General features: G+C 34.3%; 1 protein-coding gene across 1 annotated transcript in view; it reads left to right on the top strand.

The window, feature by feature from the left end:
- Positions 1-11514, top strand: part of LOC125056953 (trissin receptor) — a 33012-nt gene extending 21498 nt beyond the window's left edge. Inside the window, exons 5-6 of the mRNA XM_047660330.1 lie at positions 8342-8503; positions 10554-11514. Of these exons, the coding sequence (XP_047516286.1) occupies positions 8342-8503; positions 10554-11033 (642 nt within the window). The 3' untranslated portion in view covers positions 11034-11514. The remainder of the gene's footprint in view (positions 1-8341; positions 8504-10553) is intronic.
- Positions 11515-19111: the final 7597 nt, after the last annotated feature.

Here is a 19111-nt window from a genome sequence, read left to right as displayed (position 1 = left end):
GCGCGACTCTCATCCGGTTCGATTCGGCTGTGCACAAATGGACTTTCTGTCTATTTAACTTTATTTTGAACCTTTTTGACGTGTGTTAGATAGTAAAATACTTTATCGTTCGGTAACAATACAGAAATAAATGCTCTCACTTTTACATAGGTTCACCGGCGGAATTCAAAAAAATATACTTAGCTCGTTTCAAGTGAGGTGAACACCAAAACATTTTAGGATTCTGTTCATAATTGTATAAATTGTATTTCAATTATGAAAATAAATTTAAGGAGCTTTAAATTTAATTTTTAGGTCCCAACTGATTCAAGTATTAACAAAATCCAAAACTTACAAAATCCGATTTACATTTAACGTTTGAATTATTACAATACTTTGTTAACAACATGGGGGTAACAATAGCTAACATTATTCGTGATATTGTTAACTTGAAAAGAAGTCTTGGATTATGGTTTTTGGTTTTTTTTGGTTTAATTGACTATGTGTTTGCGTGTTGTTCCCACGAGAATGTAAGTGCGTGCTTCTATTTCGTGCTTGTTTTTAATTTATGTTACTATTATTAATTACTAAAGATGTCATGTGGAACATGGTGTAATGGTTGCAGCTCCTTACAAACGTTGTGTAAAAAAACATGGCGATTAAAAAGAGTGGCGGAGAGTTTATTACCAGTTCTTCTCTTCCGTTCTACGCGCTACTACTACGCCCTTGATTTGAGAACTGGCACTAAATGAAAAGTTAGAAGCATTTCATATAAATTTCTTGTTTTTCAAGATCATAAGTGTACATTGTGTTACCTATATGATTAAACGATTTTTGAATTTTTAGTTTCGGATATCTGCCAATTCCCTTGCATTGTCTGCACAATTTCGCCTCAAGAAGGCACGCGGATAAAGGATCGGAAATGAATTATTATGGATGTTCACAATACTTTTCTTGTTTGAAATGGGTATAAATTAAAAAAAATATTATATACCGATGTTAAAGTAATAATTCGCCAGTATAGGAAATTATACAGAAGGTGCCTTTGACTTAAATTCCTATGTCCCTCAAGTGGAGCAGAGGGTATCCAGCATGGAAAACCAGCATAATCGGTCATGGGTAGGTCTCTTAATTTCACTCCACGTCATTCCAGATTCCTTCTCCTCTTCAATCTGTCTGTTTTGGACGTCTGGTCTTGTAGATGCCAGTCGAGGACTTGGCAATGTGACATGGATTCCTCCTGTATACACTTTCAGCGTAGACAATTATCAATTGTTAATTGGCACCACATTGCATACCTTCTATAGCTGATGATAAGAGATTCTCTCAGAATATTTGACGACAGCAAGTACTTTTAAGGATATTTAATTGATATATCTTTTAAGCGGTGGTAAGCTTCCAAGTAATCCGTCAATTCTGCTCTGCTGCCAACTTTTTCTTTCTTGGGATTCCGTAATTTTACGGATTCCTCATAATACAAGCTACGTTTAATCCAACAGCTGAACTCAAGATAATATCTTACTACTTGCTTACGCCGAGCCGTTTAGAAAAGTTTTAAATAATATAGATCATTTGCATAATTCAGTCGTAAACTAATGGTTGTAAAAATTCGGAGCTGAGTTTCGTCGCCCTTTATGGTCAGTAATAATGAGACATGGTTATGTGTGTTATGTGTGCGAGTAGCACAACGTATAAGAACGTACCAAATTCTTAAAAGCCGGCAAGGCTCGCAAGCTCGTCTCCTATATAAAAAACTACCAGCACTAAGAATTTGTTTGCCCCGGGGACCAAACTTTTTAAATTTATTATAGTGTCCTTTTACAGTAAATAATAAATTTAACGCTTCACCAGAACGAAGAGGCCATTTCGAAACTCAAACTCGTTTATTTTGTTATTATTTATGGATAAGTTTTTTAACAGGGATTTTTTTATTATGGACCAAACTTTTAAAATGTATTTTAGTTTTCTATTTATCAATTATTAATTATTATGATTACTATGTAGGTTAAGAAAATTCAGTCAGTATTATTTATTATCGTTTATTAATTGTAATTATTGTAATGTGGTAACAAGAAATAACTGCTGTGAAAAACTGAAGAATTTACACAGTAATTTGAAAATTGAAAATAAATACGATGCTTCGGCCTTGGACCGTAACCTCAAAGAACATTACAGAGCTAAAGGAATCAGGAAACACGTGAACTAAATAGTAATTCTGCGTTAACAATTTGCAAGCCACAAACACCCGAAAGAGCCAACAAGGGATAATATATTCATTGTGCATATCTCCAAAAAGGATTGTGACCGCTCATCCTACGATACAAATTTCATACAAACGAACTGATGTGTATAATAAATGTTTGTATGGATAACGTGCTTAGCGCTCCGAGGGTTAAGTAAGATATCTAAATGTCATGCGTGAAATATATCAAACTAGCAACCCCGGCCTAGCACGATTAGTAGAGCATATTATTTTGACTATAAATGAAAACTTGAAATTTGCAACCTTGGAAAAATACAATAACCCTAACCAATTTACATAAAACCAAATATATATCAGTAAACCTTCCTCATGACTGACTTTATGTATAACAAAATCCAAAGTTTATAAATTTCCTAGGAAATTTATAAAACTTTCGTAGGATTTTAAACGAGAGATAAATTGTATTATTTTACCCCCACATTTTCGCAAATCATACTTTGTTTAATATCCGCCATCTGCCGGACTGATTTGTGAATCTAAACCATCCAGGGCTCCACCCAAACGCATTCAAAAAGAAACATTTTGATCGGTCCAGTCGTTTAATAGGAGTTCAGTGAACATACACACGTACAGTAGAATTAAATATATCCTATCTTTTAAGTGAGATCAAACTGCACACGATGTGCAAATTTGATTTAAATCAATTAAGTAGTTAAGTCCATAGCGGACAAACAACCTGACGCGTAATTTATATATATTAAGATATACTATACTTGATTAATGTGAGAAATGTATGAAAATCTATGCTGTATTTTTTTAGTTTATCACAAATAGGCGGACGAGTACCTAGACTTTTATAATATATAGTTGTACGTGATACACTGGAAAAAACTATAGAAGCGTTTCCGTATGGGCAATTGCGTACTGTTAATGAGCTGGTACCCGTTTTGTTTTTGTTTTTAACTATCAAATCAACCAGGGCTTTTACTTTCTAACAGCGATCCTGAGCTATTATAAAAATGTGTTTATTAATTGTAAGTTGATATGCATTATAATGTGTAAGATTTAAGAACCCTTTAAAGTAAAAAAATACCTGTGTTCCCAGCTCTTTCATAACTATCTTAATACTTAATTTAAGCTGACCACTGAAGTATTTCTTGAAGAAAAAACGTACCAATTCTTTAAAGGCCGGGAATCTGACCATCTGGCATTGAGAGTGTCTATGGTATCACTTAACATTAGGTAAGTCTCCTGCCCGTTTGCCCTCTATCCTATAAAAAAAATCGGTTGTCTGTAAAGTCGGTTTACTAACGATAGTTGAACGTGACGTTGTCAAGTAGGAGAGAGACAGATGTCGAACGCTGAAGAGCGCGGAGTCCGATTGTGCCTCTCTGTCGCTTCGCGCTCTCGCTTGCACTTCAAGCCTTAAATGGAACGCCTCAGAGCGAGGTAACGCCGCATGAGTCATGTTTTTTCGTGCGTGCAGCCGGCTCCATCGATTTATAAGACGTTGTCACGTCAAAAGTAAATTATAAAAGATCTCAAACATCTGAAAGTCTGTCTTGGATAATGATACATAAAAATATATACGTGACTCATTCGTTTAACTTCTTTATATCTTAACATTCTTTTAAAAATAATTGGTAGATCAAAGCTTTTCTCTTAAAATAGACTAAACTTCTTAACAATACAATACAAGGCGATACATATACAATATCGTGTAATTTGCGCCGCTGCATCGTTATTCGGTATTTTTTTGTATATTGATAATTTATTAACCATTTCCAATATTTTATTTTAGACCAACGTTTTCGAAAGTATAATTTCATAAGTTTCTTCAAGGTAAAGTATAATAAATATTAAAGAAAGCATTGATGAAGTATTTCAATTATTTTTTTATGTATTTTTTTTTGTAAATTTATACGTATATGTATTTTCTAAATTTATACGGATTTGGTCAATAGAATATTACATTATTATATTTACAAGTAAGTCGCCATTAGTGCACAAATGCCAAGCTAATTGAGAGGCAACTCCATTTATCAGTTGGCTAATTCCGCTAATGACGTTGCTCACAGAATGTTATTAAGCTCTATAATTACTTTATAACCTTAACAAACTTAACAATTTATAAACTTTGTTTTCAAGTCAAGTCAAGTTAAATATTTTTTTTCAATTATCACTTCTGAAAGTCAAAATTACAAAAACTCACTCTAGTTGTCCCTTTCAAGAGGTAGTTTCATATGGAGAAGAAACTCCATACTTACTCTTTTAAAATTGTTTTTACAATATTTTGTATACATTGATTTGATATTTGAAGACCATTTTCCTAGAACAAAAAAACTACCATACTAAAATAAAATAGGCGCATGGTGTTATAAAAAACCATGCAACAGATAACTACATTATTATGTGGATACATGGTGCTCACATATTTACTTACTTACCACTTATATCTGAGCCGTGCATGAACATAGACTATCGTCGAAAAGTACTGATTAATAATAAAGAAGTAGTAGAACTCCTTAGTTCTCCAGAAGTCGACGTTTCTGTTGTTAAAGACGTGAAGCCTTCTATATCTGACTCATAACTTTAGAAATTCATTTAAAGAAATTAGTGAGGTTCGGCCGCGGTTTCTACAAGTAAGGGTTGGTTTTTGTACAAATAATAATCTACCCGCCTAAACTTACAAAACCGAACATATTTTTGTTGTTGTCATATTTTTCTACTTTACAAACATGGTAAAGAAATTATTTAAAAAAAATGTACTGGTCTAATTCTTCTAAATGGGATGTGAACCTACATTATATTTGTGATAAAACATAATAAAAACATTTTAAAACACCAAAGCGATTGGACCACAAATTTCTGAAGGCATCTATAAATAAATATATGACAACCAAGGAACAATGTTTTATTTGTAAAAAGAAAAAAGACAAAATATTTCCCAGCTAGAAATTTTTTTTATTGGAAAATTCAATTATCGCTTTTAGTATTTTTATTTACTTATTATTTTATGTTTCCCATCGTTTAAACCTTCCTTGAACATCCACAAATAATTCAAGGTTAAATTAACCATTCTCGAGCTTTAGCGACACAACGAACAGCAATTCATTTTTATATATTTAGTACCAATAGCAATAATATTCGGGCTGGAACCATATTAGTCTATAGTCTGCAGAATGTCCTTTGTTATCAATATGGCTCATAAATTCGGGCTATCAACTGTATAACATCAGTATCGTATATAAGTAATTCCGTAAACGTCGCCATTTGATAGCTATTTGCTGTACTGCAAGCCAACAGTACGTTTTCATATACGTATACTAAGGCATTTATACAATCCCTGGAGGCTCGATACACATCAACCCCATTCTCAAGCTTAATGTTTCTGGCTGAATTCTACCAGAACAATTTTCATTATCAAACAGACCGAAGTATTTGATTAGGAAAATATTAACATAAATAGCATCAAAGATATTCACAATTTAGGTCACTTTAATAAGAAGACTTTAATAATTTTATCGTTTAGATGTTCTTCTGATGATCTTCAAGATATCTTGTATAAATTAAGTATTTACAGATCGAAAAGTAGATAATAATATTGAATAAGAACTTTAGTTTACTTTGAACCAGTTAAATGATCATCGTAAAGGAAGATTCAAAATAAAAGGATAATTACAATTATGTTAATTAGTTTTACTTCCTAACAGTTTTATTATACAGGAAATGTATATGAATGTATATATGATTTAACACTACCAAGCTTCGGATAGCCATTTAATTTCACTCTTGTCATTGAATAAATAAACATTGCATCGTTATTAAATTGTTTGAAGCCGAACTTGAGAGATAACGGTTTTAATAACTTTGTTATTAGTTTTGAACATAAAACAATCGTCTATGCTAGGCCATCACTCGGTCTGTAGAGTACACAGATCAAACACTACATATTCTGCCAATGTTGGCATTTGAAACCATATACAATAATTTTCCATTTTTACTTAGTTTTTATTTAGTTTTCATCAAAGGAGTCGCCAAGATGCCTAGGGACTGCCCGGTTACTCTTGACAATCAAAAATCCTTTTTTTAAGTAATTTACTCGTCAAAATGTATTTAGCAAGAAAGCAAGAAGTGCTTATATCTTAAATGTGGCTTGTAAATAAGTTGAGTTACTTTTCCCATCTCTGCACGTATTTCTACTGGCTCTTGAAAATGTGCTGGCGACGTCATGGTTTTAGCTAAAAATCTTTAAGGAAATAGGTATTAACTTCATTATTTTATTTTTACTCCAAAACAATTACTTTTTAGTTCATAAAAAAAAATTAACCTCCTAAAACAATTCGGTTTTTGGAAAAATATTTATTAGTAAATTTTTACGAGGTCAGCTGAAAAGTGGATAACGTTTTTGTACCACATTCGAATAGCTTCATATTTAATTTTCAATTTAAATTTCATATTCATTTAAGGCATTTTCGTATCCTAGATTCAAGGGGCAAGTTAATAGAAACTCAGCAAACTGGAAAACTGTATGATCATAAATATTTTCGGCGGAGTGTTGTAGCTGAAACGGTACGATTTAGTGATATCGATAAAAGGTACATATGTAGGACTTAGACCAGTGATTCCCAACCTTTTTTGTGCCATGCCCCACCTTAACCATTTTTACATTCTTATGCCTCCGGAATTTAACATAATTTGTGATATTAAAAAAAAGTTTGTTATCTTTGAAGTGTTGTGAATACGTGTGTAATGGGTGAATGTGGTAAATCACAGAACAGATTTTTTACTTATGTAACTTTAATGACGTTGTGGTTTATGACATTTTCCTTTGAATAATAATTGTAATGTAGAGGGAGGGTGAAACTTGCTCAGTTTCTTGCCCGTTCTTCTCAGAACAAGTCCTCCTGGTAGTTTTGCTCTTTCGCGAATTTTGTAAACGTTTTTGACATTCATATGCATACCCTAAGACGCATCTAAACTGAATAAATGTATTTTTATTGATAGGTTTTGAAGAAATTACTAGGAAATGGTTAAAGAAACACAGTAAGTTAATGTTAAAAATATAAAACTGCCGTTCAAATTTTAGCCCCCTTAGCAATCAAATTGCTCCCCTGTGGGACGTGGGCCCCACGTTGGGAATCACTGGTCTAGACGATTTGTATTTTCCACATAACAATAATGTGATAGCGTAACGGAATTTTGATAGGGCTCAAATATTAAATACATTCTGAATACTTTTATAAATATATCGAGTACAAATAAGTAAAAGAAGGATAATGTGAATTTATACGTTTCACATTTTTACGTTTAATAAAGTAAGTAGTTTATTAAACGTTACAATAATTTTGTTCCTGTAAAATAAATGTTTTGTTTATTTGGTGTAAGAAATAACAAAAGCGGCAAATAGCAATAGTTGGCGTCAGGACGTGACGACCCCATCACCCACTGTAAGAGTTAGAGGGTCCACTAGGAAGTGGGAGTGCCATGCTGTTGCTTTTGGGCTTCAAAAACATGGGCAGACAAGACCAGGGCACTGCCACTGTCAGCAAACGACCTGAAGTGATGCAATAGGTTCATCTTATTGTAATTCGTGTGGTGAATGACCACCCCATGGGAATACTTAAATATAATATTAATACAAAATTTAAACTATTAATTAAAACTTTTAATAATAATAACGACTAATGGAATTTCTATTATTATGGACAAGTGAATAGTCGTTTGTCAACATTGGCAAAACAACGTGCTTGAACTAATTTGACTTTTGATTTTTTTATTAGTAAATTAGATGTTGTTAATTTATGAGCTATGTGACAAATAATGACAAAAATCATTAATTCAATGTACACTATATGTACGAAATATACATTAAATGTTTCTAATTTTACATGAACTGCCAGTTCTCAAATCAAGGGCGTAGAACGGAAGAGAAGAACTGTCAATAAACTCTCCGCCACTCTTTTTAATCGCCAAGTTTTTTGTTTTACACAACGTTTGTAAGGAGCTGCAACCATTATACCATGGAGCAAAACCAAATTATGACATCGATTTTAACGTTTACTTAAAAAGTTATGTAAATTTATAACTTTGTCTTATTTTGATGGAATGACGACAGAGTGATTATCATTACTGTATTTAAAAATATATTGGTTTAAGGTTCTATACACCCGGATTGCGGTGGGACTCTGGCAGAGTTCGAATGGGTTACGTCACATGGGACAGGCGCAGTGCTGTGCATCGCAGTGTCCACGCCCGGAGAAGCCTCCAACCGAAAGTTATGAACCACAGCGGACGTTCATCGGAACTTCTGAAGCCAAGGTACTATTAAGCTGCGTACGGATTGCGCGTACCCTTGTACGCGTACTCAGTTTACGCGTATTCGGAACGCCTAGTTCATACCTGCAGCTACGCGTTCACTCTTGGGGTACGCGTACCGCGCGAGCCAATTCGAGCGCGAGCCGAGTCATGGCGAATGACTGGGACTCGCGGAGCGCTCTGGATCGATTGACCTCGCGTACAGGTTCGCGGCGGTCCGTACAGGAGCTGTACGCGTATCCAATGTACGCGTGGACAGTGTTTCCCAACTACGAGTAACACAGGAACGCGCTATCCGTACGCACCTTTACAATTTTAATGTTATACAACAAGCAAACGGTTACTAAAGTTCAAATGAATTCTGTCTATTGCCTTAAAGTCTGAGATATTTAGAGCGCTATCTGCTCTGTGATAAACCTCATCTAGGTTTTTTTTTAATTTAGAATATATTGCTTTGGCGTATCTGTCCGTGACTTGAAGTTTTAATTATCTTCGGGCCGTTGATACAAACTGTCGCTTTCATAGTTAATCACACTTCATTTATGTCTTTCTCTGTCTACGCTCATGAAGGAATTTTCATATCCTCCTCGCTACCAAGCATTTCGGTAAAATATGCGTAATTTACTACCAATTACCATAATTAACCAAGACGCTAAGTTTATAAATCGCGTTTAATTTTAAAATAATTTTGTTTAATATTCAACATTTTATTTTATAGTCGCTTAAAAAACGCTTACAAATTGACTTTACATATATTATACATATAAACGTAACGTACTATGAAATGCAACTGTCAATCAATCTCATCTAGCAAATAAATACATAATTTACCAAATTCTTCAATTGTGAATATAAATTTACATAATTAATATACAATATCGCCATCGCCGCACACACAATTGCCTCTCTTGGTCTTACTTACTTAAGTACATCAATGTTTTACTACCTAACCAGCTCGTTATGGTCTATTCAAAAGCAGATCACAAATTAAAGATTGAATTATAACATGCTTCATAACTATACCTATAATAACATGTAAATACACACCGCATATTTCAAATAACACGGAAACCTGTCTGAAACATTGTGAACAGTTACATCGCATTTCATAGTTATGAATTTTTAAAAACCTTTTCAAATTTCGCGAATTGTTTTAGAAATTGTTATTCCATTTGTGTCTGCAATTGTATATGCAAAAGCCGACCAGCTGCGTTTTACACTATAATGATATTAACAGAACAACCAATCTACGTGTTAAATGAAATGTACGGAAAATACGATATCTCCCTCTAATGATCTCGTGCAAAGCGAGTTATAATTTTATTCACAGAAAACAATAATTTTAAGGAAAACAATTCAGTAATACATTGCTAAGCACCAGTACACAAGACAATAATTATTTCGAACAACAGTAATATTGACGCCACCATTTAATTAATTCAATTCAATTATTAATAATCCTTTCTTTTGATATTGTTAATTTTATTTAATGTTTAGTTTTGAAATACCGCAATGGTAGTTGATTTACCTTACTGGGATTCAGATATTCTTTTTACATGCGATATGGTTGAAGGAAATAACATTTATATCATAATCATCGAGGCGAGCTACAACCCAGATAAATAAAAAACAAATATACCGTAATAAAAGTTTCACAAAGTTTTACCAATTCAATTTATTACTTCAATGAAACTGATGAAGATCGAGGATAATATTTAGTTTCGTATGATATTATATCATTAGGGCATTTGTTAGATTATTTGACTCGCTCAATTAACCTAAGTTCAGTCCAATAACATTTATTTATACCTATCCTATTATAGACGTACACAAAATATAATCAAATATTGTGCTGTTGAATATGATGTGAAATTCAGTGAAACACGAGCAATTTAAAAATTAAATTAAAGAATTCTATGATCATTTATGTATGTTCAGGATGAAGCACTTTTAACTATTTATCTTAACAATAATAATAAAGCAATAAAAAAAGTTTTATTTGAAGTTTAGTACATTATTAAGTATTTGTTCTGAATTGTATTTTTTTCTGTAGGGTACTCCAGCTGGAACGGTAAAAACGAAGAAGCGCTCCCGGCAGGAGAGTCGAAGCTGTCATCACCTCAGTCATCTGTCAAGAAATGTGCTGCGCGCGCGGCGCGGTGTCGTGCGTATGCTTATAGTGGTCGTCCTGACGTTTGCTATCTGCAACTTGCCCTTCCATGCTCGTAAAATGTGGCAATATTGGTCAACCGGATACCAAGGTACCAGCGACTTCAGCGCCCTCCTTACACCCCTCACATTTCTTATTACCTACTTCAACTCTGGAATAAACCCTTTACTGTACGCATTCCTGTCTAAGAACTTTCGTAAAGGCATGAGGGAGCTGCTTTTCTGTAGCTTTCACAGTAAGAAGAAAAGTGAGAACGTGATTTTATTGAATAGAGTTGGGGGTACGGGATTACGGAGGAGTTCGACTCGATCGACACGGGCCAACTGTAGCACGGTGACCATGGCCCCGAATGGAGAGTCATGAGGGTTGTACAGGCAGAGGTTTTTCTATAGGCACACAGAAGTTTCCTGATTAACGGAGAGCACCGACGAGGTGACCGAAAGCAGCGGGCTCTACACCATATCCACGATATCACGGAAGGACTTGTATGACTGAGTGGTGTGCTGTGACTGAATAACTTGTGATCTCATGAGCTTACAAAATGAACGTAAATGTTGTGATTGTATAACTATCTATGTGTTGAAGAGATATACGTATAGTCGCGGAACTCGTTAACTTTTAATTAAATGTTTCAATGTATTTTGAAGGATTATTATTGCTATCGCTAACTAGTCATTGAATTCCGCGACATTAGAACTAAGCATATCGAGAAATGTACATATAAATTATTTAGTAATACGTAAAAGAGTACCTAAACATAATTTACCTTCTGTAGTGTAAGAATTGTTATTCTATTAATGTTTGAATGATTATCTGAATCTTGATTAAATTAATAGTTTTTTAAGGAGTTATTTCATTTTTCGGTAAAGCCCTTTAACTTTAACGAATTGTTTTCTGGTCATTTAACTAGTGAGTTCGAGGCCCGGGGAAATGGCACTCAAATTAAATTGGAATCAATGTCATTTTAAACTTTGAATCCCATGTGTGAGATGCGGTTATTTTCCAGTGGCGATCTGTAAAAATTAGAAAAATAATTTTTGGTTTACTGGTGTATGGCTCTATATAACATACATTTAAAAGTAATATTTACAAATAAGACCCGTTTTATCAAATAACTTATCTACTTTTCTCACTCACTGGTTGTGCGACCCAAAAACCCTGTCTTGGTCTCCGAAACGAAAAACTTCCAAAGCGGCTTTCAGCTGCAGCAAGATCCTCCCGTCTAGTGTTATAAATATATATATATTTTTTATATATTTTAAAATACAAATTTTTTGGAAATATTATCAGGGGTATGAATAAGTTAATATATGATATTGATAATCGAAAGGAACTTTATTACTTTTACAATATCCTATTGATTTGAAAGAGTTTCTTATTGCTCCTTGAGAAAAACAATTTTTTTACTTGAAACCTAATTAAATATTCACCTAGTAACTTTTATTAATTTTTTTGTAATGAAAAAACTTTAGGGATATATATAATTTTTATTTGTTCATTTACACTTCGTTGCAGTAATACAGAAATACAGTACAATTTAAATAATTAAATAGGAGAAGGGCAACTGGCAGCCCTTGCGAGTGATCTCTTCTAGGCAACCACTGTGAGAATTTTTTTTCGATAAGGTGACCGCAAGAAGTACAGAACTACATAAGACATAAAATACACCTAAATTTTTATCGACTGTTCTAAAATATACTGACTGTTCTAATAAAACAATTACTCTTTTTGCCAATCACTCTAACTTCTTGTCAAACTTCTTGAATCTGTGGTTTCCATCTATTTTATTGATTAACATTATCATTCAGGTTGCATAGCTAAATCAAACGTTTCATTCAGAACTGCCCTGCGATGCTGTAACTCACTTTAAACAATAAACTACAAGCTCCCTCCTTATCAGAATGCCGAATCGTGAAATGACCGCTTCACGACTGATTTGAGCGCGACTGCCGCTGTGAAAACCGTTAACCGCTGTGCGAGTTCGAAAAGTGAGTTACGGAATCGCAAGACTGCTCTATTCGAACTTAACAACGAAAGCTCACACAGTCTATACCATAGTTTCGTCAAGTATTCACATAGGTTAACGTGATAATGTTGCTTTTAAAGCTTGAACGCATGTCCATATAGATGTTTTTTTACGATTCACACTAATTGACCTAGTCCCAAGCTAAGCTGGTGAAGCTTGTGTTATGGGTACTAGGCAACTGATATACATACATATTATAGATAGATAGACATATAAATACATATTTAAACACCCAAGACCTAAGCACAACACCAAATGCTCATCACATCGATGTTCGTCTCAGCCGGGGATCGAACCCGGGACCCATGGATTCGCAGTCAGGGGTACTAACCACTAGACTAATGAGTCGTCAATTGTATTGGCCGTAGATTGTATAATGTATAGTTCAATAAATGAATTCTATGCGGACGATGCATGTTCGCGTTTTCCAATAGTTCCACTGCGCCTACGCAGTGCTCTTCAAGTTTTCCCTACGTATTTTATCGTTATCGTTATCGTTGAACAGTATTCGATATATACATTTTATTACGATAGCTACACGACCGTCTGTAATCGCTAATAGCGCGATAAAGTTTTATGCCAGAGTTATGTAACCTTTTAGTCAAGTTACATATTAGTTTATATTTTAGTTAATAATTAAAACTCACTTGAAGCCAAAATGAGCCCTTTAGTTTTTCCCACACTCATAAGATTCTCGTTTCCGATAATGTCGAATAGGTCAACTACACTTATATTATTTATAGTTAACAGAAGTGACACTTAGATTTAAGAACCCTTAAACAAGTCAAGTTAGTTTTTTGTTAATCCAGAGTCGCAACCCAACTACCCCTAATTTTATATTAGTTATAAACACACGTTTGAAACGATTAAAGCCAGTTGACACCCAGCTTTAAACAAAAAGTTTCATTTAATATACCTTTGAATATCCCAGCAACAACCGCCACCATTTTTTTTTTTTTTTCGTGGGGAAATGCGTTACGCATACCCTCCCACGGCACAGTTGACCTTGGTGGGGAAGGGTTATGTGGGACTCGCACAACAGTGCATACCCACTAAAACCCCACGGCGCCACCAGCAATCGCCCGGGGCAGGACACGGTAACAGCGTAGCCTTGTCCGCATCCAGCCACGCGATCAGCCGTTTGTATCACGGTCCTCTACGGCCACAGATGATGTGGAATGGACCTTGGCACAGCAAGGGCCTTTCACATCGGCCAATTCACCCTGTTTATAAAGCTGGGGGAGGTCGGGCACGATGCTTGCAGGGATGCGTCAGCATCCCTTCTTTTCGACGCATGAACCCCTGTTCCCCCGCTGGAGCAACTGCGTGCCCAGGATTACACACGGGGTTGCACGGTGCAACGGCGGCGCTGTGGTCTCCTACGGCGACGCGGGTGGGCTGCAGGATCATCCTCCCTGGCCCTCTCCGCCTCTTCCTTTTGGTGCATGACGGCTTCACAGAATCTCTGGAAGATTTCCCACATGCCGTCACTGTCCGAGTTTGTAACTGCTACTCTCACAATGTTATCGAGAGTAGCGTCCTCGCCCTGTAGCACGCCCAGTAGAGGCCTCCTTTCCACCTCCCATGCTAGGAAATCCTTTAAGGTGTGGAGGATTGCCTCCGCCGAACAACCGCCACCAAACTTAACTCCGGCTAAGAATCCTACAGGGATATAATAATGAGCGTAACCACTAAATAAATATGTCCGATACCGGCTCTTGCAGTATATTTTACTGTACCTATCAACCACACTGCTGTAACAACCGTAACTGCATTTGAATTAAGAGCATAAGTTCACCAAACAAAGAGAAATTTTACACGCGTTGTACCGCATTACTTGTCCTTTTTCGATAAATTTTACGTTAACATAAATAAAAAATATGTAAGCTATATGAATTGGGAATTAATTTGAAAATGAACTTTATATTTAATAATAAGAAACATAGGAAAACATGTTGTTGATGTATAGCGAACTATTCATTTAACAGTTCATTTCGTTTAAGTCATCATTAATTATAAAATAATAGTTTTCTAAAAAAAATGCTTTAAAATGTTTATTTATTTGATTTTTTCTTCAATCGTGGAGAATAAGGAAATGATTATTCACTTGGTCTTATTTGTTATTTCCTTTTTATTTAACAAAATCAAAACTCAATCGGAACTCATGGTACGTTTAATATTAATATTGAATATACAAAATGATATTATGATTACTTAACTGATTTCTCTCGATTAAACGAATATCTCGAATTGCAATACTCAACGGTACCTTAGTTTAAACAAAATAAATTTCTGAACGCACGCATAAATATTTGTGTTTAAACAGATTAACCCACTATTAGAAAAGGACTTAATAAACAAGATAATCGGCCATTTCTTAAAACATTTTATTTAACATGTTTGATAATTCTAAAGCATCATAACTTTGCTAAACATTTCTGTCCATACCTTTAAGTATTGTACATAAAAACGAATAAATTAATACAAACAATAATTGTATGAATAAACTTACAAATACTTCACATATATCTATTTAATTATCATGTTTACAGTCCTAATTTCATGTTAATAAAAACACTGCGAAAGGAGATATTCTAATTTATTTTATGAGATGCTGAGATCTACACAAATTTTAATAATTTATGAAAGTTATAAAAAGCTGTCACCAGCATTTTAATATTATGCTAATAGCCTTACATAAAACCGTATGTATATTCATTTCTTGGCAGTACAACATAATATTTTATATACTTTTGCTTGTATGGTGTGAATCAATGCTACTCTGACTGCCATCCAACTCTTGCCGGTCCGAGTAGCAATTGGAAATTTAAAACTAAATTAAAGAATCCTTTGACGGCTGTTCGTCTATCTTAATATGTCCGATAAAAATAAGTTTGATAAGAAATATAGGAATATTCAGCCATATAGGTGCTATAGAAACCATGAGGTCAACACTGCTCTGTCTTTGTTTACCTTTTAAATAATAATAACAATATAATCTTTATTTATTTCTCACAAAAACTTAGCACATAAACAAGTGACATTTATATACTATTATAAATAAATAATTGTCTTACTTCTGTTTAGGGAAAAAGCTAGTTTGTGTGAGACTGATGCCTGCTAAAGGTAAGAGTACCTGTGTTACAGGTCATCAGGCCTCCACCACTTCGGATCGACAGAAGGTCTTATACAATACAATACAATATTGAAAATCAATTGAGACTAGAGATGCTGTTAACAAATCACAACCAATCGAAACACTAAAAAAAGTTTCACCCTCAGTGTACCCACTAGAATTGTTAACGATTTTTTTTTAACGGATTTGAAGTTAAGCGAAACGTCGGTTAAATTTAAAATTATGTAAAATAATTGTAAATTTAACGATTTATTTCTGGAATTGAGTTCTATAAACTATATGTAGTGAAGATTAATGAATATTTTAGTAATTTATCTTATTTGATGAGAGTCATTAATAGTTTCTGCTTAATTCGTTTCCTTAATTGAAGCAGCGTTATTGGTGGGAATTCGTATTCTTAAGTCGAGTCAAAAACTAAACCTACCTAAAACTCGGTGTAAAACTCTTAACCGAGTTTAATTTAATTTAATACCTACGTGCTATGAGAGCATTTTGAAACTGTGCCAAATGCCTTCCAATTATTATTGGAGGTATTCCTTAAAGCGCAGATATTCGGTAAAATACGGTGACTCTTCCGCATAAATTACTGCGTACAAATGTCTTGGATTACCGTTTATTCATTTTATCCAGTTATTATTCATTCTAACAGTACACGAAGATCTGCAAATACATTACTATACTTGACTTGGTTTAAAATAGAGAAACCTAAGAGGATTACTCAGGATGCTTGCGAAGACTTTTGTATTTTTAAGAACTTAGTGTAGAATAGTTTTAGGGTTGGTGTGGAAAAATGAATTCTTAATCATTACAAAATTTTATTTTAAAGTAACTGGTCGATTATAAAAAATACTAAAGTAAACTTGACATGGTGTCAGTCTGTCGCTGTTTTATATTCCATAAACAATCGTTTTCAATCTAATTAAATAGTGTGGGAATATATGTACTTATACATGAGGTACAATATACAGTATCGACAATATTCTTAACCTATATAAATAATAAAAATCATTATAAATTAATAGATAGAAAGTTAAAACAAATTTAATAAGATTAAAAGAAAAATGTTTTAAATGAAATAATAAAGCGCCGGTTACTCGTAGTACCAGTGACCCTACTAGCTAATAACTGGTGCTATCCTCACTCAACGGATAAGTATATACAGCGAAGCAATGCTGCCAGCATTAAAGGTACACTCCCACAAGGACCAAACTTTTTAAAAATCAGACCTATATGATTGGGAAAGACTTTGTTATATATAATGGTGTGGTTTAATGCTCTGGGAATCAGATTAGGGGTTGGACTTCATACTGCTTCAGACTGGTTCTCAGATGGGCATAGCCATGCTCTCCTGACTGATCTTCGACTGAAAGCGTCGTAAAAAATTGCAAAGCCATCTCGAGTCTATACTTACGTAGAGCTTTTCTTTGAGGGAAACAAATCTACGTCTGACTCGTCCCAATCTTTGAAGATGGCCTGAGTTGCTGGCGGTAGTAAGTGCAACTGGACAGACAGTCTATGATGTTTAAGTTTCCAGACAGGTTTAAATCACCTGATGTTAAGTGATAGACGCCCATAGACACTCACATATCCAGATGGCTCACAAGTGCGTTGCCAGCCTTTTAAATTATATTTAGGTTGTCGCTTATGTTGAGAAGGATAGTGGTTAGTTCTAATAAATTTATTATATCAGTATATATAACGATTCAGGTAGCAAACGATTCGTATGTGTTTTTAGTACCAGTATTATGAACTTTCAACGAATTAAAAAACATTTTTTTATATATTTCACGTATGTCTCGGGCAGAAGGCTCATCTGATATTATGTGATACCACCGCCCATAGACACATAACTAGATGGCTCGCAAGTGCGTTGCCGTCCTTTTAAATAATATTTAGGCTGTTGGATATTATAGTAGTTTGGTGGTTAGTTCGAATAAATTTATTATAACAGTATATATATCAATTCAGGTAGCCGACATAAACCAGTCTAATGCGGTTTATATTACTGGTACTAAAAACACACAGTAGTCTGATAAAGGGTTTCAAATGTCCTAATTTGCCTAATAATGGACAGTACGAAATGCGGCGCTACGCTTACAGCTTACTGTGAGCGACGCAGAGATTTTATTAGTGAGTTGATGAACCGATTTTCATTCAAGCGAGTTGCGAACGCTTTGACCGAGCTTAATCGGTTTATGGAAAGCTTCATACGACAATAGCTAAAGGTTTTTGGGTAACTTTAGTTTTAATACAATTATGAGTTAATAATCGTTTTTTTTAATATAATAATAGGTTGGGGAAAAAGTTTCTTCGCATTTGCAAGAAAACTCACAACATTTTTTAATATAGTTTATTTACATTTAACTAAAGTATGTAGGTACCATTTTGTTCGATAACTTTTTGCCATCTTGTAGGTAGGGATATGATCCCGCGACAATTGGTTTTGGCAGTCCTCTCGTGATGTTAGCCTGACACTGCCTAAAGAATTCTGAAAAGACCGAAACAGGTGGAAATCTGATGGTGCAAAGTCAGGTCTATACGTCGGATGCATTAACACCTCCCAGCCAAGCTCTTCTTAAAGATAAAGGATATTGTCCTTCGAAATGAGGAGTTGGTGTATTGTTATTGTATCATGTTCAGAGGTGATATTTATGCTTGTAAATGAAAAACTAAAATAATATCACATGATTTTTGTCACGCCGAATCTAAATATATTTTAAACGTATTCAAAACAATTGTCAGACATAATCGTGTTCATTAATCGATCGATTAAGATATAGATTAGATTAAGACATTTTATAAACAACTTAAAGTGTTGTCCGTTAAGGTGATATCAGACGGTTCACTCGAATGATTGTTCACTCGAGTGAATACTTCATTTTTTTTCATTCTATGTTCACACGGCTTAGACGAAATGATACAGAAATGAACATTCATTGTTCTTTCTTTAAATATGTCATCGAATGAAGTCGTACGTCTTGGAATTAGTTTAATTTGTGATCATTTAATCAAAGAGTTGACAAAAAAGAAGCAAAGAAAACGTCGAAGGTGGTGGGTGCGACCATGGATTTAAAGAAGAAATTTATTTAAAAAAAAAAGTAATGTATTTTGATCGTTCCACTTGAACACCATTTTGCCGCATGTAAACAATATAATAACACACAGAAAAAAAAGTTATAATTTCGTCGACAACGTGATGTCCGTCAACTACAGGACTCGAAACAAAATGGCCGAATCCGAATGAACGTTCTCTCAGTGTTCAGACCGTTCATTTCTCGT

The sequence above is a fragment of the Pieris napi genome, chromosome 15 (assembly GCF_905475465.1).
Source record: "Pieris napi chromosome 15, ilPieNapi1.2, whole genome shotgun sequence".
Classification (NCBI taxonomy): Eukaryota; Metazoa; Arthropoda; class Insecta; order Lepidoptera; family Pieridae; genus Pieris; species Pieris napi.
Note: the sequence above shows the minus strand (reverse complement) of the source record. Positions and strands in the feature narration are given on the sequence as shown.